Source organism: Pteropus vampyrus, unplaced genomic scaffold (genome assembly GCF_000151845.1).
Source record: "Pteropus vampyrus isolate Shadow unplaced genomic scaffold, Pvam_2.0 Scaffold36, whole genome shotgun sequence".
NCBI lineage: Eukaryota > Metazoa > Chordata > Mammalia > Chiroptera > Pteropodidae > Pteropus > Pteropus vampyrus.
In genome coordinates this window covers 12,257,444-12,281,503 of record NW_011888817.1, presented here as the reverse complement: position 1 = coordinate 12,281,503, position 24,060 = coordinate 12,257,444, and the positions used below count along the sequence as shown (strand labels likewise).

The 24,060-nt window shown below is 48.6% G+C and overlaps 1 protein-coding gene and 1 pseudogene across 2 annotated transcripts in view; both read left to right on the top strand.

Moving 5' to 3' along the window:
• The first annotated feature begins 3,710 nt into the window (after nucleotides 1-3,710).
• Nucleotides 3,711-24,060, top strand: part of STK40 (serine/threonine kinase 40) — a 39,348-nt gene continuing 18,998 nt past the window's right edge. Inside the window, exons 1-2 of one of the 2 annotated variants that reach the window (XM_023529387.1) lie at nucleotides 3,711-3,803; nucleotides 4,157-4,288. In XM_023529387.1, the coding sequence (XP_023385155.1) occupies nucleotides 4,201-4,288 (88 nt within the window). In that variant the 5' untranslated portion in view covers nucleotides 3,711-3,803; nucleotides 4,157-4,200. Of the gene's footprint in view, nucleotides 3,804-4,156; nucleotides 4,289-5,284; nucleotides 5,472-24,060 lie in introns of those variants that run through there. The other variant, XM_011357995.2, reaches the window with a different exon arrangement.
• On the top strand, nucleotides 17,336-17,454 carry LOC111738311 (annotated as a pseudogene).

The window sequence follows — 24,060 nt, the reverse complement described above, 5'->3', positions numbered from 1 at the left end:
TGCTGATGAGAGAAAACAGGAGGCACAGAAGGGAAGTCCTCACTAGAAATGTCCACGCAGCAAGTGGGGAGAGAGCCACCCTGTCCCCACAGCAGCCTCCCCCGCATACATCTCCCACGTGTCTGCAGATGCTTCCAGCTTCAAGGGGGCTTATGCTGGGGATTTGGCCTAGGAGCGAAGGAGAGTTCTAGCTCTGAGGCTTTTAAATGGTGTGCCAGGAGCTTCTACATCCTCAGCAGAGCAAAAGAGAGCCCCCAGGCCAGGGAAGGAAGCAGAAGGGCTAACTCAGATTGCTGATGAGAGGCTCAGGACATATTCCGTAAGGAATATGCCAGGCCCCAAGTGGGGAGGCTTTCATTCCTAGGCAAAGTACGAGGAGGATAGAAGGGAAGGGGAGGAACTAGGCCACTGGTTAGAGCACAGTGGGTAGAGCACAATGACTGGGTAGACCACAGCTAAGTCTTCAAACCCCAAGATTACAGGTCTTTTGGCATCTGGTCCTGGACTACCGGGAAAGGCTGTTAGGTGCCCGGGCAGAGGATGAGGGAGCTCAGTGCCCACCAGCCTATTTATTGCAAGCTAGAAGTCCCCTAATGCTTGATGAAGCCACCGGTCATTCATTCCACAAGTAATTCTAGTTCCAGTGCTACCTCCTGAAGGAACATGAAGGAACAAGGGTCCCGCCCTCAGGGAGTGGACATTCTAGAGGAGGAGACTAAAAATATACAAAATAACAAAATATTTATAGACATCATGAAGAAAATAAACAGGACACTCTGAGAGAAAAGAGAGGTGGTTTTGTTTTGGAAAATGTAGTCTGAAGGAGTGAATTTATACTGAGAAGGAGCCTGTGATTTAAAGAGCGAAAGGAAGGCAGAGGAAACTGCCAGTACGGAGGTCCTGAGGTAGGGAAGCTTGGAGGTTTGAGGCAATAACAACAGGACCATAGTGACTATTGAGACAGGGGAAATGGGAGAGAAATGGGGCAAATGGTACAAATATCTTACGGGCAAGGAGTGGAGCTAGTTCCAATTTCTGGTGTGTAAGAAATATAACTTGAATTTTCTCTAACTCACCTGAATTTGTATTTCACCTCACTCAGACAGTGTCAGAAACTTAACTGCAGTCAGTTCAAAGTTACCCCCATTTCCTTGGAATAGGCTGAATTCTAGGGCACTTCCTTTCAAGGTGCCAAAGCGTGGAAAGGGTAGTCCGATCTGGTGGTCATTCAGTCCACTCTCATCCACTGAGATGTCTTCGTTTTGTTCAGGCCGTTTGTCATCTACCTGCTCTGGCCGTATAGATCCATGAGGCTTTTGTTCTCTTGTTTTGTCATCGGCCCACTCAGGTTGCTGCTGAGTTGCCCTTCTCTGACCAGAAGACCTCCTGACCTCTCCCTCAAGTGTAGCCCAAACCCTTCTCAGCGTTCAGGTTTTTGCTCTACTTTTCCCAGGCCAGTCAGGCACAAATTACTAGGGTCTTGGGTTAGTTAGCCCAAATGCAGCACACGGCTGCTTCTTCAGGGGATTTTGTTACTTCTTGATGCCGCCCCCGCCAGCTCTGCCCCAAGGAAAGGAAGCATCACTCTTTCTGCTTTCCATCTCTGAGACCCAGATGATACCCTCCAGCTACCAGTCTGAGAAGAAGCTTCTCTATTCTCAGGAATCACCCTCCCAAGTCAGTCTACCGGATCCCCCTGTTACACAGATTTCTAAATTTGTATCTGCTCAGAAATTCTTTCCATTCCTCCCTGAAGGCTAGGCCTTTGGAATTCAGAAGCTAAAGATGAACTCTGCATTCTGTTGTATCATTTGTTTCCTGACATAAGGAATGCAGAGTAACCCAACTATCTGCATAAAGGAAAGACCGAGGGACACCAAGGAAGAGATAAACATATTTCAAATGTCATTACCCCATTGGAGTTTAGGTTTTGTGCTACTCGTGTTGTGGCCTTCATTCAAACCCACACATACACCAGTATGGAGGTCCTAGTTGATGACTGAGCTCTCAGGAGTTCTGAGTGCTCAAGTGGTATGGCATATCTCCTCCCTCCCCTCCTGCTTCTGGAGAGAAGAGTACAGGAGTCCTTCTCTCATTGCCAGGAGGGGACTACCAGGCTCTAAGGAGAGCTGGGTGGGCATGCAGCTTGAAGTTCAGATCTCCCTGGGGTCATACAAGTGCTACAGTATCTCCAGCTCTCAGCTGCATGGGACTTGAAGGGACTTGAAGGAGAACATCCGGTTCAGTGAGTTTCAGTGAGTATCGAGTATCCACCCCTGGCTGAAAGATCCCTGAAGGCAGCAGGGGTCCCTTGAGTTCTTGTCAGTGTTCCAGAAGGACCCAAAGAAACATAATACCTGAAGGGTAACCAAGCTGGCTTGATCTCTGCTCTGGGCTGGAATTATACCAACAGTCTGGTGGTCATACTGGCTTGCTCTGCCTGACCATAGCTCTAATGGCTATGATACAAAGCTGTAATCGATAAAAAGGGAGAAATGACTTGATGCAGGTTGTACAGGAGACGAAATGTTACCAAATGTGAGGCTTATGTGGAGGGAAAATACTAAAAGAAGCTTTGAAGGTGAGAAGGTCGGGAACCACTGAGCCAGTCCAACTGTCATATTACAGTTGCAGAAACAAGCCATTTCCTCAAGGGGTTGGGGAAGAGGCTCTCCTCAGGTCTCATGATTAAGTTAATGGCAGAATGCCAAGGTGGTCATCATAAGGAGCTACTGCTTGTTGAGTCTCACTGAGTGCTCTGGCACAGGATCGGCAGCATCTAGCGCAGAGCCCTGCACATAGCAGGCACTCCATAAATCTTTGTGGAATGAAAGAATCATCTCACTTCATCATTACGACAACCCTGGAGATTTATATTAATAATCCCACTCTACAGTTGAGCAAACAGACCCAGAGAGGTTAAGTGACTTGCTGAAGCTTGAAGAGCCAGTGAACAGCAGATTGAGGATTTGAACTTAGGTCTGTATGACTCAAACTCCATGATACTACACTATACTATTCTGCTTCCCAGTATCCCTGACATCGCACTGATGACAGAGTAAGATGAGTGGTGCCCTGCTCATCTAGTGGTGGTACCCAGCCGCCGGGCATGGGCCTGGCACTCAAAATTTGCCATACCCAGGCCTTGGGCTTGGCCACAAAGAGAAGCCACAAGTTAGCTAATCCAGTAAGAAGGATTTGCTAAGTTTCAGAAGCCTAAGAAAGCTCTTTAGGATTGAAGATCTCCTCCTCTCCTTCTGTGATAGGCAGACCTGCTTATACCTTGTCAAGCAACCATCTCATGTCGTTGTGACAGGCGTCACTTTGTTATGGCAGCACGGTCTGCCAGTATACCCAGAGTTGGAGAGCCAGAGCCAGCAGGAGAGTATGTCACAGTGTGTGTGTGTGTGTGTGTGTGTGTGTGTGTGTGTGTGTGACAAAGCAGTCTCAAGTTGGTGTCCTGATGACAGTTTTACGTTTTCTCTGGCTGGCACCTTTAGTTTCTATTCATTATCTGTTCTTCCCCACTTTTTCTCTTCCTCCTCCTCTTCTTGTTAAAATCCTATATTTTGAATCAGCTGAGAGTCTCCTGGGGTTGGGGATGGTGGTGTCAGCTCCTAGTGATTCATCTAGCTGATAATTTAGAGCTCTGGAAAACCCAAAACTCATTCCTGTCAGAGTCAGGGCTTCCGGCATCCCTAGGCTTTTCCCTTTGTCAGAGAGGAGAGCTTGGGAGGCAGGAGCCTGGCTTCTCTGTGCCTGACTTTCTGTCATCAAAGCTTCATCAAAGCTCCTTAACTGAGGTGAGTATGAGCACTCTTACTTGCAGGGCCTGTGAGAAGCTTTTTCTACACTCACTGAATCCTCACCGTGATCTCACGAAGTGTTATCCCTATTTTGACAGCCAGGGAAGGTTCAGGAACTTACATTAGTCAATCAGCTCGTAAGAAACGCAGTAAGGAATCAAATCCAACCTTTTTGGAATCTGTCAGAGTTGTTTCAGATGACAGCCCTGCCATTATAAGCTGTGTGTCTTTGGATAGGTTACTTCCCCCTTCTTCATCTGTAAACAGACTCCTAACTTGATGTCTCTAAAATCCTTAACACAGTGTGTGACACAACAGTGGGAGCTGTTTTGATTACTGTTGTTATTCAGCCCTATCAGCTCAGTGGGCACCAGGCATTCAGAGAGACAAAGAGATGGACACCAGAGGAGGCATCCGGACTCACTCACACCAACTCTCATGTCCTGGCACCGCCTGTGTGGAAATGACAAATGTGCATACAGGTAAGTGCTTGGCCACACACCCTAGAAAAACTCAGTGGTGCGCCAGGCTTTGGACACGTGTGCCCACACATGGATGCAGAATGACCCAGAAGACAGCTGGAAAGACAGCTGGGAGTCTGTCATATGCAGCAAGCATCCTAGCTCACAACCGAGACAAAGGAGTGGGGCCATGGTCGCTGGTGCTGCTGCTACTGAGCCCTTATAGCTGCTTCTGCATGCCAGGGGAGGGAAGCCAGGCCCAGAGGGCCCCAGTGAGTCACCAGCCTGATGCAATCCCTTTAAAGGGCTCATCTGGTGCAAGAAGCTGATTCATGGAGGGCGTGGTTGCTGGAGGAGGAGGAGGAGAAAGGGACCGAAACTGCAACTGGAGGGGCTGAGGTTAGGTGGCTGGAATTGTTAATAGGAACTCTTCACTGTAAATCTCCCTAGTCAAGACTCTTTAACCAGAAATCTTCAGGTCGAAGCGGGGTTTCTACAAAGGCGAGGAGCCCAGAGGGAAATGAATTGTGAGCGCTGCTACAGGAATTCTTGTCATTGAGTCTAACTGCCGCGCTCTCCGCACAGAACTCCAGAAACCGAGAAATGGAGTTGGAGGAAGAGCCATTTTTCTGATATATACACTACAACTGGCTGATCTTCCAACCGCTAGAGACTTCTCCAAACCCAGTAGGGCGAGTGCAGGGCACGCGAGGTGCGGTGGAGTTGGGGCGGGGGCGGTGCCTCGGACCCGGCCTCTCCGCAGACATAGATAAGCGGTAAGCACCGCCCCTTTAGAGTCTCAGCCTCCAATCGTTTCACAAGTCTCAGCCCTGACCCACCACCTTGAACCAATCCGCAATCGGAATCTGGCCTCTCGCCTGAATGCTCCCGCCCATCGTCAAGATACTGCCCAATCCCAATGCCGTGGGACCGTATTCACGGGAGGGGGCGGGGCTTGGGGAGAGGGGCGGGGCTAAGGCTCCGGCGGGGAGGAGGGGGAGGTGCGTCACTTCCGTTGTCAGGTGGCGGCGCCGCAGCCATGGAGGGAGGCGGCGGCGGCGGCGGCTCGGGAGGCTGCGCTGGGAGGCGGCGGTGAGCGGCTCCCACGCCCCCGGCCCGGCCCCGGCCCCCCGGGACGGAGCGCCGAGCAGTCCCGGCTCCGGGCTACGGACTATGGGCGAGCAGCGCTGAGCACCGGGGGAAGGTGAGGGCGGGGGTCCGGGAGCGAGGAGCCGAGCAGGGGATGCGGGTTGGCTGGGCGGGCCTCAGTAGCCTGGTGGTGGGACCGGGGTGACAGCCCGAGGCCATCCGGCTGTGACAGAAATGGCAACGGCGAATGCCCCCTCCTCTTCTGGGGTCTGCCGTTCCCATGCAGCGGGGGCGGGGGCTGCTGCGCGCCGGGGCTGCGGGGAGCCTTGGTCTCGGTAAAGCCTTGGGAGGTGGACACTACCAGCCTTGCCCGGAGTCTCTCGACCAGTAAGTGAAGGCACCGGCGTTTGAAGCTGCCAGGTTTCCCCCAAGAGACTCTCCGTCTCTCCATGCTTCCCTCCTGGTCCCGAGAGTGACTTGAAAGTTAGAACGAGTCCCCAGGGAGGGCGAGCCAGGGCTTCCATCTGGCACCATCGCTGCTGGGAAATTTCGCCTCACCTGCAGCGTTCAGGTGTGGGGTCAGAGCTACCTGCTTGCCAGTGCTATGTTTGGTCGGCCTTTTCCAAAGAGAGAGCCTGCTGCGGTGGTCACTGTTTCACCTGCCATGCCGGGTCAGACCCGCCCATTCCCACGCCATTTGGTCCCACCTTCCCGCCAGTAAGTAGGGGCGTTGGGATTCCCGAATCCGCGTTCTCTGCCTACCCCCCCACTCCCTAGGTTTGATGCCAGTTTGTTGGCGGAAGGAAGAGATGACAGCCGCCTTCTGTGGCAGGATAGACTTTGCTCTGTTTTAAGTCACTGGAGGAAACCGGTTGGCTTTGCTTGGTTTTGAAAGCAGTGGGGAAGAGAGAGGGTAGTCACTCTGGGCTGGGCGCATTTCCCTCTTGGCTTAGCTTTCATGAGATAAGGAAGAGCAGAATATGTAATTGTAAGGTAAAAAGAATCCTTGTTTGTAAACAGTTCTCCTGAGCTGCTCTAATGGCCCTGCTGTGCCAGTTCTGTTGGTTAGATCTAGACAGTCTGGAGATAGCCCTCATTCATTCATTCATTCATTCATTCCCCATATGACAGCAGAGTCCTTGCCTAGAGAGGCAAGTACCCTATATTATACTGGTTAATACTGGGCTTTGGAGCCAGACTTTCTGAGTTCATTCTGGCTCACAGCTTTCCAGCTGTGACCTTGGGCACATTGTTTAACTTCTCTGTACCTCAGTGTTCTCGTCTCTAAAACAGGGTTCTTATGAATATTTAAAAGATTAACAAATGTAAAACACATAGAACCATGTCTGCCACATAATAAGCGCTCAATAAATATTAGCTATTATTATTTCAAGAAGCTCATGGTCTGGTTAAGGGAGACTGACCTGTAAACAAATAGTTGACATGTGTTCTGAAAAAGCTAGTAGCAGCAGGAAGAGAGGGCTGTGGAAGCCCAGTGGAGAAACCTGCTAGCTCAGCCTGGGTGGCAAGAAGGTCCTGGGAAGGCTTGACAGGAGCTATGATGCTAGAGCTGCATCTAGAAGGATGGGAAGGTTTAGCCAGGTGAAATTGAAGGGGTAAGTTGTTCTACTTAAAGAGAGACAAGTAAACTCATTGTTTATTCCAAAAACCTCAGATCGTTCAATATGGTGGTATGAAAGTCGACATGGTACAAGGTAAGGCAGTACAGGCTGACAAAGGAACAAACACCACATTAACAGTTTGTGACTTTGTGCCAAGGGCCATGGAGGGCCAGTGAAAAGGTTTTAAGCAAAGAAGTGTCATGATTGGATCTAGTTTTAGAATTATCTCCCTCGAGTCCCAGCAGAGGAGGGAAGGAAGTGAGGAGAGACTAAAGGACTGGAGACCTCTTCAGAGGCCATTGCAGACCTCTGAGTGGAGAGAGTTGGTGCTGGGGTAGTGGAGCTTTGCTGAGGAGGTAACCAGTGGCAGATGACAAGCTCCCTACATTGCCCTGGGCTTTTCTGCCTAGCACAGAAGTACTTGGTGCATGTAGCCCTCTCTTCCTGAGCTTACAGGTTGCTTGACCAGCGAAGGAGTTAAGGCTGCCCTCTCAGAAGGCCAGTTGTAGGGGGTGCTGTATGTGTTCCTGTCTACATTTAATTTGACCTTTTGTGAAGACAGCAGATTGTAATGGTTAAGAGCCTTCTTGGCTCTACAGTCAGACAGAACTGGGTTCTAATCCCAGCCCTCTGGTCATTAGAGGTTATTTATTCTCTCCAGGCCCAGCTTTCTCATCTGTGAAATGGAGACAGTCGGAGCCCCTCCCTAGTAGAGCAGTTGTGAGGATTAAGTAAAATGTAGCAGGTTGAGCATTTAGCACACACCAAGTAAGAAATGCTTAGAAGTGTTAGCTGTCATTACAGACTACAGGAAAGAACTTCCAAGAATTAGTTGATGTGATTAGTGGCAACTAGAACTGTGTCCCATTGAGCTGTCAGAAGTATCCTGAGGGATCACAAGATCACAGAATTTTATTGTATTCTTTCTGAAAAGGAAATCTGTAGGGAGTTTACCCAGTCTGTATGGGAGCCATTTGGATGATTCAGCTCAGCTCTTTAAAAGAGCCATTTTTTTAAAAATAGAAGTAGGACTGCTGAGGAAAAAAATTCTATCTTAAAGTACAAGAAAGAGTATTTAGAATTTTTTCCATGTATGTCCCTTTTAGTGACCCTAGTCTAGTGTCTGAATTAGTATCATCAGGAAGCGTCTCATACATTGATGTGTGTGGTGGCACAAAATCCAGAACTTGAATTCCACACACACAGCTCCCACGTATGGCTGGGGATGTGGTAGGTACTGGGGGCAGAAGGAGAATGGAGAGGTAGGCAGCAGGGATGGGACAGGCTCCTAACCAATGAACACTTGCATGGAGTTTGACAAGTTTCTCACAGAAGTCAGTACAGCTTGTGGGAACCCAGAGGAAGGAGTGATTCCCCTGGGGAATGAGGAGATTGGGGAGAACTTTGGAGAGCCCTTAAAGCTAAAACTGGATCTCGAAAGGTGAATAGAGTTTTCTGAGGTCTCAGAAAGCAGTCTAGGCAGGGGAGCAGCATGGCGCAGGCATGGATGCGTGCTGGTGTGTGTGCACTTTGGGAATCACAAGAGGTTCTAACACAAGATGTGAAGGGACCTGGCCGTAGGACATGCTGCTGGGTTAAGCTCCAGTGCTAAAATGCTTGAACTACTAATTCTCTTGGTGATGGGATGTTTTGTTTTAAGTGAAGGAAACATTAGACCTGCATCTTCCTAGGAGTCCCCTGGCTGTGAGTAGAAGATGGACTGGGGAGAGAGTGTCTGGAGTCCCTGTGGGAGGCTGTTGCAGTAATCAAAGCAAGGGCTAGAGCGGGCCTGGATTAGGGCAGAGATCAGAGCTGTTTCGGGGAAATCATCCGGACTCTGGGAGTGTTTGAAAGTGACGATTAAGAAAAGAGCAACCGTGGCAGGTGACCTCAGGGTTTCTGTTTTGGGTGACAGAATGAATGATAGTGCAGCGATGGGATGGCTTGGGAGAAGACAATGGCCAGTGAAATCTGCCAGGTCCATTCAGTAAGCCCTGAGCACACCCTCGTGGGATAGGGTCATCTGTGAAGTCTGTGGCTCCTTGTCTGGCTTTGAGCCAGGCTTCCCTCTGGTTTTGCCTGAGTCAGCGCCTGGGAGAAGGGCAGTTTCCCTTCCTTCACCTTTCCTCCTGTCCAAATTTTCTCAGAGGTAAACTTCTTCAGTATTTCAGAAACTCAAGTGGATGAATCTGAAAAACTCCCATAATTTCTGCAGCCTTCAAGTGGCCCTAAAGAGCAGCCCTTCAATCTAGCACTCTCCACAGATTCAGCAAGTGACAGACTGGTGGGGTCTTGGACAGCAGCTACCCTCAGGGGAGAGATGGCTTTCCCAGTGTTCCCTGGAGATCTTATCTAGAAAGAGACCTTGAGATTGGATTTACTCCAGAGGCTGGATCAGCAGACTCAGTCCTTCTTCTCAGGAAGGAGAGGTGTCAGCCAGAGTCCACAGACACTTAGAACCATCAGGGAAATGCTCTTATCCCCCTGAGTATGGAGCTGGACCTGAATGGGATTGGGCAGTGGAAAGGGATGTGCTGGTGGGTGGAGCTTCACACAGGCCCTTTGGAAGTGGGGAGCTCTCTGCAAGATTTGTCCTTGCATTTGTGGTGTAAAGAAGGTAGAAGGGAAAGTGACCTGAAACAAGGGCATTTCTTCCTACTCTGCCTGCTCAGGTGAGCCTGTGGCTTTGAAGGTGGCCCGGCCCACAGCAGCCCTGCATATTCTCTCAGATCTATAATCAAGATCCCCAAGAGGAGAAAGGATGCTATTGTTTGCTTTGATTTACTTACTCTCTTAGAGGTGGTTCCACTTTGGCACATACATGTCTGTGTCATTTGGGGCTACATTATGTCATCATCATGTGTGTAACTTATTCAAGTTCTCTACTGATGTGCTCAGGTTATTTTCTGTCTTTTGTTCTCCAAACAAAGCTGAAGTGACTAAACATATACATGTGATCTTGCCCACCTTAGACATCTACAGCATAAATTTTAGAAGTGGGGTTGCTGCTTCAAACAATATCTTTTATTATTGTTGTTGTTGTTGTTGTTGTTGTTATTATTATTATTAGAATATCTAGGCCTCTTTTTAATAAATTGAAGCAGCCTGATTTATCCCCAGCAAGCAAAAGTCATCTTTTTTAGCTTGAGGTCCTCCTTTTCTGAGGATGCTACAGCACAGTGGTGGTCATCCTCTTTCGACTTATGGCAGTCTGTCTTGGGTATGAGTTTAGACTCCCCAGTATAGCAGTATTCAGGCCTGATGAATGCTGGGAAGTTGAAAGCACAGAGGTAGCAAAACTGAGAAGGGCTGTTATCATTCAGAATGAAGCTGTCCCCTCTAAATATGTTTATAGGCTGCCGCTTACTTGGCAAAAGAGATGGACAAAGGATCTTTAGACTTTAGGGAGGCTGTGACCCAAGGGACTAGCCTGGACATTGCCATGAGAGTTGACAGGAGCAGGACTGGTGTGCCTGTCGTTTGTCTTTGGGTTTAGGGTAGAGCTGGTAAAGCGGTGATAAGGGAACAATAGGTACTTCTAGGGAGGGGCTTGATTCATCCCCTTGGGAGACCTTGGGACTGGCATAGCCCAAAATTCTGTAGGGTTTTTGGAACCCCACTGCTGGCATCTGCCAACTCCTGCTCCTTTTCGAAGTAGATGTGGAGCTCCTGGCGTTACCATGTTTGGGGCGAGTTCCACGGGGTATGTTCTCTTCTGACTCTCCCAAGGTCATCTCTCCTGAAGAAAAAGGAAGGAAACCAGCCAACAAAGAAAGATCCCCACCACCTCCCAGGTCCTTGTCTAAGTACTCTGTAATACATACTGAATCCTTCTCACATCTAAGGAACAAAGAGTTGTCTCTGTTTTACCCCAGGCTCAGAGGGGTTCAGTAACCTGTCCACTTTTACACAGCCAGCAAGGGCAGAGCTAGATTTCTAAACCCACATTTGTGTGACTCTGGAATGGATGCCATCCCATTCCTCCATCCAGGCCAGGCTCTGGCCCCAGGGAGCCCAGCCCACATGGAATCTTAGACTCATAGAGCCTAGAACTGGAAGGGACCTTGACAAAGCTGAAGCAGTCCCTTCTTTGCTAGAAGAATGGAAACTGCCACTGCCTGGAGACAAGTCCCTCCCCTCCTGCTCTGTGAGTAGTGAGTTAGGAGACTTTCAGCTATGTCATCCAGCAGTTAAGGGCCTAGGCTCAAAACCCAGTTCTGCCACTTGGTAACTGAGTGACCTTAAACAAGTCACTTTCTATATTCAACCCCAGTTGCCTCCTCTATAAAATGGACATAATGCTCTTTACAGCTAAGGTAGTGGTGAGGATTAGACGTGAGGTGTTGTTGTCTATAGCAGGTTCAGCCTAGTGCCTGGCCTGCAGTAGGGGCCTAGGTGAGCTCTTCACAGCAGGTCTGCGAGTGTCCCAAAAGCTGCATCATGAGCCAGCTTCCAGGTCTCCAATTTGAATGGTCTGGTGGTTCTCCCAGCCCTTATAGATACCAGGTGGCAAGCAGGAAGTTCCTTAAAGGCATGTTTGCAAGTTACCTGGGAGATCTTAAGTGTGCCAGGAGTGGTGGTTTTGGCCTTCCGCCCCTCGCCTGATACAGCCTTGCATCGGTACACAGGCCCATACTGCATTCAGGGCACTTACACTCACACACGTGTTCCCATGTCACATTCCCTCAGTGTGCCTTCTCTGTGGCCCAGCCTCTGCCTAGTTCCATTACTGCTCTCAACAATTTTAATAGGTTCAGAAAATTTAGATTTTTAAAAATTATTAATATAGTCTATGATAAAATAACTATAATAGTCATTATATTAATCTATGGTAAAATATGGAAGAATATTAAACAAAACTCTCCCTCTCCTCCCTGGGCTCCTAATTCTGCTGTCTGGAGATATCCATTCTTGTTTCTTCTAGAAATTTCCTATGTATATTCAAAGGTGTGTATAATTTTTTTTTTTTTTTTTTACCCAAATGGAATTATACAAATAGTACTGCTGTTTGCCTTTTTTTTACTTTCCCATCCCCGCTTTTTATGTAATGTATCATAGACATCTCTATCAACAGGTATGGATTTAGTCTTAAGGGATGCATAGTATTCCATTGTCTGGATGGACCATGATGTGATAAAGCAGTCCTCTCTTGGTGGACATTTAGATTGTTTCCTTTCCGAGGTGTGTATGCGTGGGCTTTGATTTTGGTGGTTATGTCTTTTGTGACTTTTTGCTGCTACACATGGGGACGCTCTAACGCATTAACCTTTGTGCATTCGTGTGAGTATATCTGCAGGATAATCTCTAGGACTGGAAGTGCTGGGTCTGAGACATGTGCATTTCCTTTTACTTTGTCGGCTGTTGTTTCACATGCGTCTTCTGCGCTCCTGTCAGGCCTGTGCAGGGGTTCTGAGGTAGATGAGGCCCCAGGCCCTGTCCTGAGAAGCTCACCCTCTTGAGAGATGCAGGCAAGCAGACATGCGATGAGTGTGTGCTCACCGATGCATGGACAGTGTCTGTCCGTGGCGGGTCGTGGCCCTTGGGATTGGCCATGGCTGGCTTCTAAGGCTGAGAGCAGGTGAGGCCCTCCTGTGGGCCCACCCCCTGAACAGCCTGCTGAGGGGCACTCTGATGGCAAAGCCTGCCGTTTGCCTCTGTAATCTTGTCGCTCCAAGCAGCCATAGCCAGCAGCATTTAGTAAAACTGCAGAAAGTGAACAGTATTGTTCATTGTCAAAGTTGTGAAATTTAATTGAATTTAATTTTTGATAGAGGCAGTTAAGAAAAGGCAGTTTGCTGGCCCTAATCCAAATTGCCTTTCTCACAGGATAATTGTAGTGATTTTTGCTATTAAAAAACAGTATAAAGAGAATCACGTGCACCTGGGCCTGGCCTGTGCTTTCCCGTCTGTCATTCTGGAAATCTGGACTAGAAGGAAACTTAGCATTTGTCTAATGCCTCCCACACTCTGGCTCCCAGCAGTCCTCAGGGAACCCTGTGCAGGGCAATGCTGCTCCTCTCCTCTAGGTGGGAGACTGTGGAGCAGAGAAGCATGTGTCCAGGTCACACAGGAGACGCAGAGGTGGCTCTCAGACTCAGCCCGCCCTTCTTTAGTTGCTTGCTGCTTTCTCCTTGCCTGATCTGGGCCACCGTGAGTGGCAAAAACCTAAAGTCCACACAGGACCCCGTGGCAGGCCTTGTTCCTGGGTTGAGTCACTGCACAAAGCAATAACTGATGGTTTGAGCTGAGGGGCCCCTCTCACGTGCTTATGCCAGGGTGCCCCTAGTTGTAAGGAGGCTGGAATTATGGGGAGGACTGTCATTGGTTCAGTCTGCTATCACTGCACATGGCAGAGGGCCCCCCCACAGACCCAAGGGGCCACCCGGCATGTCTCCCAAGCCAGTGTGTTTGGCTGCTTCCCCAGGCTGCTTCTCTGGATGGGAGATACCAGGGCAGCACAGCCTGAGAAAAAGCTATTAAGTCTGTCCCTTCCTCCTTCAACACCCACACACAGTGACGGATTATTTGTTGTCACATCAGCTGCTTCCGGAGGCCCATGGGAGGGGTGAACTGGTGGCAGGGCTCTCGATGCTGCCCTGAGTTCTGTTCTGGTGGCTCCCAGAGTGGCTGTTGGTGAAGTCTGCAGGGACTGGTTTCTTATGCTATTTATCTTTTTCCCCAGAGAGGCCTCCAAGGCCATCTCTGTGTGCACAGCTCTGGAGCCTTTTCTCCCAGAATCGCCCCTCGCCTGATACAGCTTTGCATCAGTACACAGGCCCCTTTTGCCTCCAGTCTGTCCCTCCAGCCTTCATAAAGGCCATGGAGGAGCACAGTGGGTGCTTCCTCAGGGTAGTGGGGTGAAGAAGGACATCACTGATTACATAATCTCTTTGTGTGTGTAATCATGCCTCCTAGAAGAGACTGGAGCTGGACCCCGAGCTGCAGACACTGGGCTTCCTCCTATGAGCAGCAGGGTCTTCAGGCCACTGCTGGTCCCCAGAACTTCTGCACTCAGCAGGCTGTAGCCCTATGAGGAAAGGCAGCAGCAGAGGATGGTCTGGTGTGGATGTGCTGGTGGGGAGCGGGCTGGGCACACGGCCCTCTTTCTGACTGCCCCTCCCACTTCCCACTGGGCTGAGTCACTTCCTCTCTGGCTGCTGCAGGTACTCTCCCACATGCCCAAGAGCACAGCGGGCTTCAGGGGGTGGGGTTCACCCTGTGCAACAAGAGAAAGTTCTGGTTAGAAGCAGCAGCTCACTCGTTACCCCTGAGGCAGTGAAGCATACATTTAGAGAATGATGTGATGTTATGTATTCTTGACAAATTGGAGCTATACATATCCTGCATTTTAAAAAGGAACAAAATCATCATGCTGTTTTGGAACAGTGAAGATGACAGCACAGGCATGAATCTTTGTCATCAGGGAGTCCTGGCTGAAACTGAGGGATTACTAATCTGCCTCCCCCTCCCCCAGCATCCAGCCTGAGCACAGAAGCAAATGGCTTCCAGGAGCTTCCTGGGGAGATTGCTTGTAGCCTTCAGGCTGCCAGAGAGAAGGTTCATGCCTGCTTCAGAGATGGCTGTCATTCAGACTCAAATGCAAAGCCTTCAAATAGAGCTGCCTTCCAGCCAGCTAGTGGGAACAGAGGAGAACAGGCTGCAGGCAGCCTACTCCAGCCCGTGAACTGGGCCAGGGTCACTATGTCAGCAGTAAAAGGAGGACATCTGTCCTTCATAAAGTTGTGAGAATTTAAAAAATGTAGGAAATACTAAGAACAATTCCTGGCAAGCAGTAGGTAGATGCCCATCAAATGATAGTTTAAAACGTATTCACATAGAGAGACTTGTCACCAGGAAGCTTACCTCACATGGAGCAAGGAATGCTCACCTTTCATCCAGCAAAGACTTTGTGACACCATCAGCCACAATATTGTGTCTGATCCTTCAATCGTCCCACTTTTAAGGATGAGGAAACTGAGGTCCACAGAGTATAGGTAACTCTCAGAGGATAGGCGACTAGTTCAGGGTCACAAAGCAAGTGAGTGAGGGAAGTTAAACCTGGCTTACCTGTCCCCCAAATCCATCTTGCTCTCCCCACTGGCATTTGAGTTAACTGGTCCATGGTTGGAAACACTTTGTTCCATGGGCTACGAATTCTTCTTAGTTCCATGGATTGACTTTGTAGGTGGAGAATAGGCCTATAGAGATGTTGGTGGCACTGGTAGAAGCACCTACATGTGAATACTGAAGTGCAGTGGGTGGTGGCTCCCAGAGTTTTTGGGTCAGAGAGGGGCAGGGGACCCTGCTTTGTTGGCTGGTGGGAGGATGTCTCAGTAAGTGGCTTTGGACTTAGCCCTTTTCTCCAGAGAGATCCAGACTAGGGGACCCTGAAACGTCTCCATCTCCAGGAACAAGTACAGCCCCTCTCTGTCCCTGCTTATCTCCAACTTTCTGCCTTGGCAGCTCCCTGATTCCAGGAGAATGATTGCCTATAAGGAAGTCCAGAGGGTGCTATCCTATCTGTGGTTGGCATTCCCAGAACCACAGCTGACAGGTGGAGAAGGAGCAGCTGAGGAAGCAGTGTAGTCAAGTAGAAAGATATGGGATTCAGAGTTAGAAAACCTGTCTTCATACAGGAGAACTCTTTCAGCAACTAGCCAGATTACTTTAGGCTAGTCTCTCAGTATTTCCGAGCCTCAGTTCCTTTTCCTAGAAAATGTTGTGTTCTGGGGGCAGCGGGAGATCAGTTACTATAGTGTATTTGTAAGTGCTTTGTAAGCTATAAAGCCTTGTACAGAAGTTAATGAGAGGGTGGGCCTCCCAGTGGGTTCTGAATCCAAAATTCACCATCTAGAAAAGGGGCCCAGGGAGTTTTCGAGGGAACTGGCAGCCCTCTAGTGTGGAAGGGTCTGGTCTATAAGCGCGGATCCGCAGATCATCTTAGTTGGATCATGAATTCAGATTTCGCACTGCTCATTCAAGTCTCATCATTTCATTCCAGGTGTAGTCAGCTAGATATATAACTATAACTGGGCCAGAAGTTCTCTTTCCTCTGGGAAGCAAAAGTGGTATAAATTTTTCTGACCAGCAGAAGGATCATAATACTACAAACTTGGAGTGGTCAGGGAACCTGTCACTGATGTGAGGGGGCAGGCCAGGCTGTCGCTCCCACATCTTGCTGCAGGAAAGCAGATATTTTTGCTGGACTCAGCAGAAAGGAGGCCGGTCTGTCCCTCCACCTGTGAGGGGGTGTGCTCAAGCTGTGGGCATGCTGGGAATGGGTTACGTTCCGCAGTGGGGGCTACTCTCCTGCAGCAGGCACTGTCTCAGCGCAGCCTCTGTGGTCAGCTAGCCTAGAACGCCCTGCCTCAGGCTCCCAGACATTTCCGACATGGGACTTTTCCTGGACAGACTTTTCCCAGCACTGCTGCATCACAGTTACCAACCATGGTGATCCCCTATCTCCCTGATCCTGGATTCTGTCTCCTACCATGAGCCAGTAGACCATCCATACTTTTTTCTGGGTCCCACTCTTGATCTCTGTCCCCTGCCCCAATATGGACTTTGGTGCCTTCTGGGTGCACAACAAACAGTTCTACACTCTCTGTTTTCTCATTCAGCAGTTTGACAGGCACAGGCAGTGGTACAGGGAACCAGAGGTGAATTGGGGTTGCTCCCTCAGGGCAGTCCACAACCTGGGGTAGAGGGGTGTCAGACAGATAAACCAATGGTTACAGCACAGCAAGAGGGGACAGAGGTATGCTCAGGTGCTCTGGGAGCTGGAGAAGGAAGGACTTGCTGCAGAAGGTGACATCATTGAGGACTAAAGAAGGACAAGCCAACCAGAGAGAGGAGGGCAGGGCAGAAGTGTTCATGGCACACTCAGGGAAATGTGAGTCATTTGGCATGGCTGGATTTAGCCAGCATATAAGGGCAGTCAGGCTAGAAGGTAGCCTGGGTCTGGCCAGGCTCACTGAGGAGTTTGTTTCTTCCTGAAGATCAGTGAGGAAATTGGAGGAGCCTCAGAGCAGAGACAGACATACTGCAGGCCCAGGTTCTCAAGCAGAGGAACAAGTGCAGCCTGCTGGAATCTGTTTGCTCAGACCCAATTACACAGGCAGCCAAGGTGGGGTCTTCTGATGGAATCAGGGCTGCATCCTTCTTGATCAGCCTCACGGAAAGCAGTGCCCCACCATCTTGAACCTGGTACCAAAATAATCCCTTTGAAGATGCGCTGTAGAAATATGCCACCAGGTGGCAGACCTGGAGATTGCACAAAGGCCTCATTTTTTACCCCATTCCTTTAGCACAGCATTCGGGGTGGAGAAGGAAGGGGGTCAGTCAAGACTGAAATCCTGTCTACGGCCATGCTACCCTGAACAAGCCCGATCCCGTCCGATCTCGGAAGCTAAGCAGGGTCAGGCCTGGTTAGTACTTGGGTGAGATACCACCTAGGAAGACCAGGTGCTGTAGGTGTAAAAAATTAAAAATAAGGGATTGTAAGATGACAAGGTCCTTGCAATCTGTGAGGTCAACCAAGGGTTGCCTCGCTTAAAAAATTAAAAAAGACTGAAATCCTATATTCATGCCTGGCTGGCTCTGCCCAACAAGTATGAGATTCCAAGTTCTACTGCTGTGGGCTGTGTACCCACCAGATATCCCTTTGAACCTGTGAATCTGGACAGCAGATGCCTTCAGGGTCTAGGGAGCTATTCCAGCAGGTTGCACTTTGTCCCCTGTCTCTGGGCACCTGAGAGGAAATTACAAACATTGTGACCCTTCAACTCTAAACACTTTAGCATCTGTCACCTAATAACAAGGACATTCTCCTGTGTCCTGTGTTATTCCACAATGCAATTTCAAATCTAGGAAATTTAACATTGATACAATGCTATTTTCTGACATACAGTGCATATTCAGATTTTGCCAGTTGCCCAATCTGTTCTTTATAACTTTTCCCCACAGGATCACCCATCACATTTACTTATCATATGTCTTTAGTCTCCTTTAATCTAGAGTAGTTCTTTAGCCTTTTTTTTTTTTTTTTTTACAATCTGACATTGATGTTTTTGAAGTATATTGTTTTGTGTCCCTCAGTTTGGGTTTCACTCATGATCAGATCCAGTTTATACACTTGGTAAAAGAAAAAAGTGACGTAAGTGATGTATCCTTCTAAGTGCATCATATCAGGAGTAACAAACATGATGTCAGTTTGTTCTGTTATTGGTGTTATTAACCTTGACCATCTGGTTAAGACCGCAGCTTGCTTTTTTTTTTTTAAATTGAGGTATATTTACACACAGTGAATTTCACGGATCTCTCAACTATACAATTCAGTTGTTTTGACAAGTGCACATACTGAGAAGGTATGTCCTTCAATGTTACAAGTTTATATGTGCTCTGTCCCCCTCCCCAAATCCTGCTCCAAGAGATCTTGGACTACAGACACTAGGTCTTAATTCCATCAACTGGATCGTGATGAAGGACCTATTTAGTGTGGCCTCATTAACTTGTGGATGGTCTCGTACTGTGCCCAAGTTTATAATTGCCAGCTGGTGCTCCAGCCTCTGCTTCCCCCAAAGACCACTGAACAAAACAAGAGAATAAGATGCTGCGTGCCTCTACCCAAAAGAGTAGGCACTCCCCTTGGCCCATAAGACAACAGTACTCTGGCCTCTACTACAGAATGTAGTTAACCCCCATGCCTCCTATCCTCCCACACGGGAGCATGTCTCTCAGGCTGGCCATCAGACCCCCACCCTAGCCTATACTCTCAGGCTAGCAGACAGCAGGTCTGAGGTCTGTTAAGCCTTTAATCTGGTTACCCGCCCCACTTCCCTAACTCAGTGCCTAACTATCCTTTTCTCCTTGGACAGGAGAAATTCAAAGCTACTGCATAGTAGCACAGTTCATCAAATGGCTTACAATGTGCCAGTAGGTATTCTGCTGAACCTATTGTGTGGGCTATCTCACTCTATCCTTAGACCAACCTTGAAAGGTAGTTTTGTGCACTGTTTTGCAGATACAGAATAAATAAGTTGTCCAAGATTTCATCACTACAGTGATGGCGCTGGGCTTTGAATACAGATTTGGCTCACTCGGTGGTTCCCAGCCAGTGTAGGTTATATAGGTCAAGATGGTGACGGGGCCAGGCATAGGACAGCTGGGGCCCCAGTCCTTTTACCCCCAAGTGTTTCTCTTGTTATGCCTGGAAAAATACCAAGACACAGTGCTGTAACCACATTGTTCTGCTGTCTTAGTGTCCTATGGGCAGAGACCCTACCTCCCTCCAGGGATCTGCCAAGGTCTAAACACACAGCCCCTTAACACGTGGCAAATAGGATTGAGGCCAGGGATGGGTGGGAGCTCTGTGCTCACTTCCAGGTGCCAGGTGGGCTAGACAGAGGTGTGGGGCCCTCCCTTCAGTAGACGCTTCTTGAGGTCATATCCAGAAGCCTGCACAGCTCAGGAACTTTTTGTTTGTTTCTTTATTTTGTTTTATTTTGACAGAGCCAGGATGCATGGGGTTGGGGATAGGGGCTGCTGACAGGGACAGCTTGAATATTGATGCCTTCGACTCAGCCTGATCCTGCAGTGTAGACACAGTCCTTTGGCTCCTAGCAGGAGCACAAAGAGAAGCTGCTGGCAAATCGTGGCTACAGCTGCTGTTGTCACACACAGCAAGTGCTGCACTGGACCAAAGTCTGCGGTTTGCTCCTTGCAGGGACTGCCTTCACTGATATGGTTTGCAATGTCGCTCATCTCTCCAGGAACCCAGAGCAAGAAGCCTAGGATGAGGTTGAGTGCAGAACTTTCTGCACATGTGGGCAGGCCTTGCAGCTGCCCCTCATATTTGTTGGGGGTAGAGGGTTCCCTCTGGCTCTGTGCACGTGTAAGTGTCCACTGCCCGGGGCCATGTGTCTGCGCACCTGTTTGGAGGCCTGCGGGAATGTTTCTGGTGTGAACGAAGGGCCCCTCCTTGCCTTGGCCAGGCTCCAGCTGCTTTGTAATTGGGCAGAGCTGAGGAAAAACTGAGCTGGGAAGGCCTCACTACCATCTCTCTTTGCAGCCCACCTTCTTTTGGGGTTGATGGTATGTCCACCATTTTGAACTGTGCCCTGCTATAGGGTACTCTGTCACACTACACCCAGAAACTCAGAATCATGGGCTTTAGACCCTTATGTGTCACTAATGGCCTAGCCTTCATTGCTTTCTGGAAAAGCTGGGCTCACATGGCCCAGCAGCTTTGGGGTAATATGACCTTAACCCCAAATTGACAGGGTAGGACAGGCCCTCCTCCTCTGGGCATGCCATGTGGCTGTCACGGAGCTGAGGCCCTCTCATGCTAAGGCCCACAACTTGTTCCCTAGGCTGGGCCACACACATGGAACCCCCTGCTTTCAGGATTGAGGAGTGCAGCCTGTAGGAGGCAGGGCTGCCAGGCTGGGTTCTCTTTCAGTGCCTCCCTCCTGGCCTCTACCCCTCACCCCATTGTTGCCTTTCTGAGCTTCTTGTTGAGTCCAGGTTCTAAGGGAACCAGTGCTGACTTGGGGGAATAGCACACGGAATAGTTGACAGATTTAAACCTCCAGAGACGTCTAAGCCAGGATTGCTGACTTCCTGGGGAGCTGAGCAGTGGGCCTAGGAAACACCAGCAAATGGCTGTCCCTTAGTCTTGCTGGACCAGAGCTCTTTAGCCCAGTCTGAGGATCAGTGTCCCTGAGGGGCCTGGCCCCAAGCCCTTCTGAGACCAGGATAGGCAGAGCTTCTACATCACAGATCTCACTGTGAAACCAGGATCTCGCAAAGTGGCCTCCCCCGTGGGAGCATCTGTGGACCATTTGCAGGTGTGTCTCTGGAGGGGATGCCTCAGGAGGATTTGAAAGTAGGGCACATCCTCCCTGTGCATCAGCAGAGGAGCAGGGAACAGGGAACAGGCCTCCCTGAGGGGCTTTGCTTACCTCACTAGTGAGCCTGCAGCAACTTCCGCTTTCCCAGGCCTGCCTCCTCATGCTGCTTCCTTTGCTTCCCCCAGCTCTGGGCAGCATGAAGGGATATTCAGGAAGGGAAGCAGTCTTGCTACCACTCCCCCTGCCAGTACCATCTTTTCCCTCTCCCTGCCCGTCTGCTCCCATCCTTCTGTCTGCCTACATTTTGGAGCAGTTCCCGTGCCATTTGCTTAAGTTGAATCTTGAGTGGGGTGGGTGGGGTCAGGCTGAGCCCACTCATTGTCTGTGCTGCAGCTGCTCCCAGCAAACTGTTGTCTAGACCGTGCCTGTGCGTAGGCGCTTAGGCAGCATCTACACAGATATGAAGAGGCCTCCTCAGTGCTCTCCAGGGAACCGGGGAAAGAGAGGAGGTTTAGTGCCCCAGGGAAGAAGGAGAACAGCACCAGAATGGCATGAAACCAGCTTATCTACCAAGGCAGGGGCAGCTCCAGCACAAGGCTGCTGACCTGGTAAGAACCGTCAGCAACTGGAGGGAAGGCGTCTAGCCATTCATGCTGGGCCAGGCACTGAGGGTACAGTGTGGTGTGTTTTGTTTTGTTTTGTGGAATTTTTAGTCTAGTAGTAGGGGAAAGACATTAAGCGTATATAAATACACAAATACATAATTGCAAAATATGGAAAGTGCTCTGAATGAAAATGACAGGACACCGAGTGAGACTAACTGGGACTCACTGGTAGTGAGATTATCAAGTAAGGCTTCTCTGAGGAAATGATATTTAAGTTGAGAAAGATGCCTACAAGTTCTCCAGGCAGAGTGTGGGAACACTGTTTCAGATATATTACTGCCCAGATTTTTAATATTTTTCTAGAAGCAGTTTCATTTCTCCCTGCTTTTGTATGAATGACTCTGAATCAGCTTTTAGCATGAGCGTCTTTCGTAAAAGTCACAGCTGAGCCTAACCATGGCTTCCGCTCCTTCTGGGGATTACCAGGGCCTGCTGAGTTACATGGTTCTAGTTACTCTTAGAATGAAATCATGGGTCTGCTCCTCAGTGGCACAGCTCCGAAAACAAATTGAGGCTTGATGGGTGGCCTGGACTAGAAGTACCATCGAGCCATCTCCTGCTTTCCAGTCCACTGCATGGAATCAGTCCCCTAGGGTTTAGAATAAGGGCCAGAATGGCAGCCTGGGAAGATTTAACCTAACTAGTGTCCCTGTTCTCACAGTAGGGGCAACCTTCCAAGAGTGACAGCAAAAACAAACTAAAGGAAAGGAGAACTATTTGATTACATAAACATTTAGTCTTTTTTTAATTTAAAAAAGTTAAAATATTAAGAAAAACTACATCCTATGTTAGTTATAGCCTTAATATATAAAGAGTTTCGAAAAATCAAGACTAATACACAAACAAAGCAGTAAAAAATGGAAAAAGAATATGAACTGGAAATTCATTTAAAAAATAATACATACAACCAGTAAGCATGTGAAACAAGTTCAACATCATGAATAATTAAGGAATTATGAATTTAAACAATGATATACTTTTTATTGCCCATCAAATTGGCAGTCTTTAAAAATAAGAATATAGTCCTGAGACTTACTCGCCCACACCACTAATGGATATAAATTGGCACAGCCTCCCTGGGAGCAGCCTGGCAGTGTGTGTCAAACATCTTTTAAAATGTGCATCCCATTTGACCCTGCAGTTGCACTTCTTGGAATTTATCCTGAGGGAGAAATACAAGTTTGCCAAGCTGTATGTGCATAACTGTTAGTAAAAATACAAAAAAAAATGGAGAGAATCTAAATGTCCATGAATAGGGGTGTGATCCAATAAATTGTGATATATTTTTTCCAAGGAGACTGTAGCTATTTCAAATGATCCTACGGAAGAATATTGTCATTCAGAGTTGTTAACAATGGTGTTTTTTGTTGTTGTTGTTGTTGTTATTGTTAATGGATTTATTGAACTGTAGTTCACATTCACTCTCATAATGTATTTTAGGTGGGAGAAAAAGAAGCTTACAAAATGATATCACAGAGTGGTTCAAATTTTTGTAATGCAGACTGTAAGCACACACACATACAAACATACACACAGGAAATTCTGCTTGAATGTTAACAGTGATTACATCCGGGTACCTTTTTTCCTTATTTTTTCATGTCTGTGTTTTCTAATGTTTCTGCAGGGAATGCCAGTTACTTTTGTATGAAGAAAAAAAATTACAGAAGTTTGGGGCTCAGTGATCCCAAGCCCTTTGTGAAAGGGTAAAGGTTATACTCCTGATGTGGCCATCAGGCCCCCTGGATCTGGCCCTTGCCCCTTCTCTGGGTCAGCTCTCTCCATTGCCTGTTTCACACTGTGTACGCTAGCGACACAAACTGCTTGGAGTTACTTGTTTATGTGTCATTTCTTACCTCTGTACATTCGCTCATCTAAGTCGCTACTCCTGGAATGACTTGGCCCCTTGCGGCCCACTCTAGTATCACCACCTCAGGGAACTGCCCCCTGACCCCCCACCCACACCGGGCCAGGGGCCTTCTTTGGGATTGGGCAGCCAGCCTTCCTCAGGCATCTGTGTGACCCTCTTCCTTCTCTGTGTAGAACTCATCTGTGTCCATTTGTTTCCCCATTCCACCTCAGGGACACTGCATTCCCAGGTGTTAACTATAGAGAGCTGGAAGGAGTGACTCTTTTCTTAAATCCATGTCTGGAGGTTAATGTCTTCTGAAGTCTGGCTCGCGTGTCCACCTTTTATTCTTACCGTGGAGGAGATAGGGATTACCAGGCAGATCAAAGTGCTCACAAGCTCCATTGGTATCCTTTAACTGTGTCCTAAATGCATAATATATATTTTTCTTAAAGTAATTAAAGAAAATTTTGAAAATAGGAGAAAAGGGAAAGAAAGCAAAACCCCACTTGACAACTTTGGGGTATTCTTCCGACTGAGAGGACCTAAGAGCCAAGGATTGTTGGAGAGAGGAGATCCTCAAGGCAGTCATCCACATACTTCACGGGCAGAGGGATCCCCTGGGCCTCATGTTCATCATGCCATTTCCGGTCTAAACACACAGCCCCTTAACACATGGCAAATAGGATTGAGGCCAAGTCACTGGGGATGGAGTGGGACA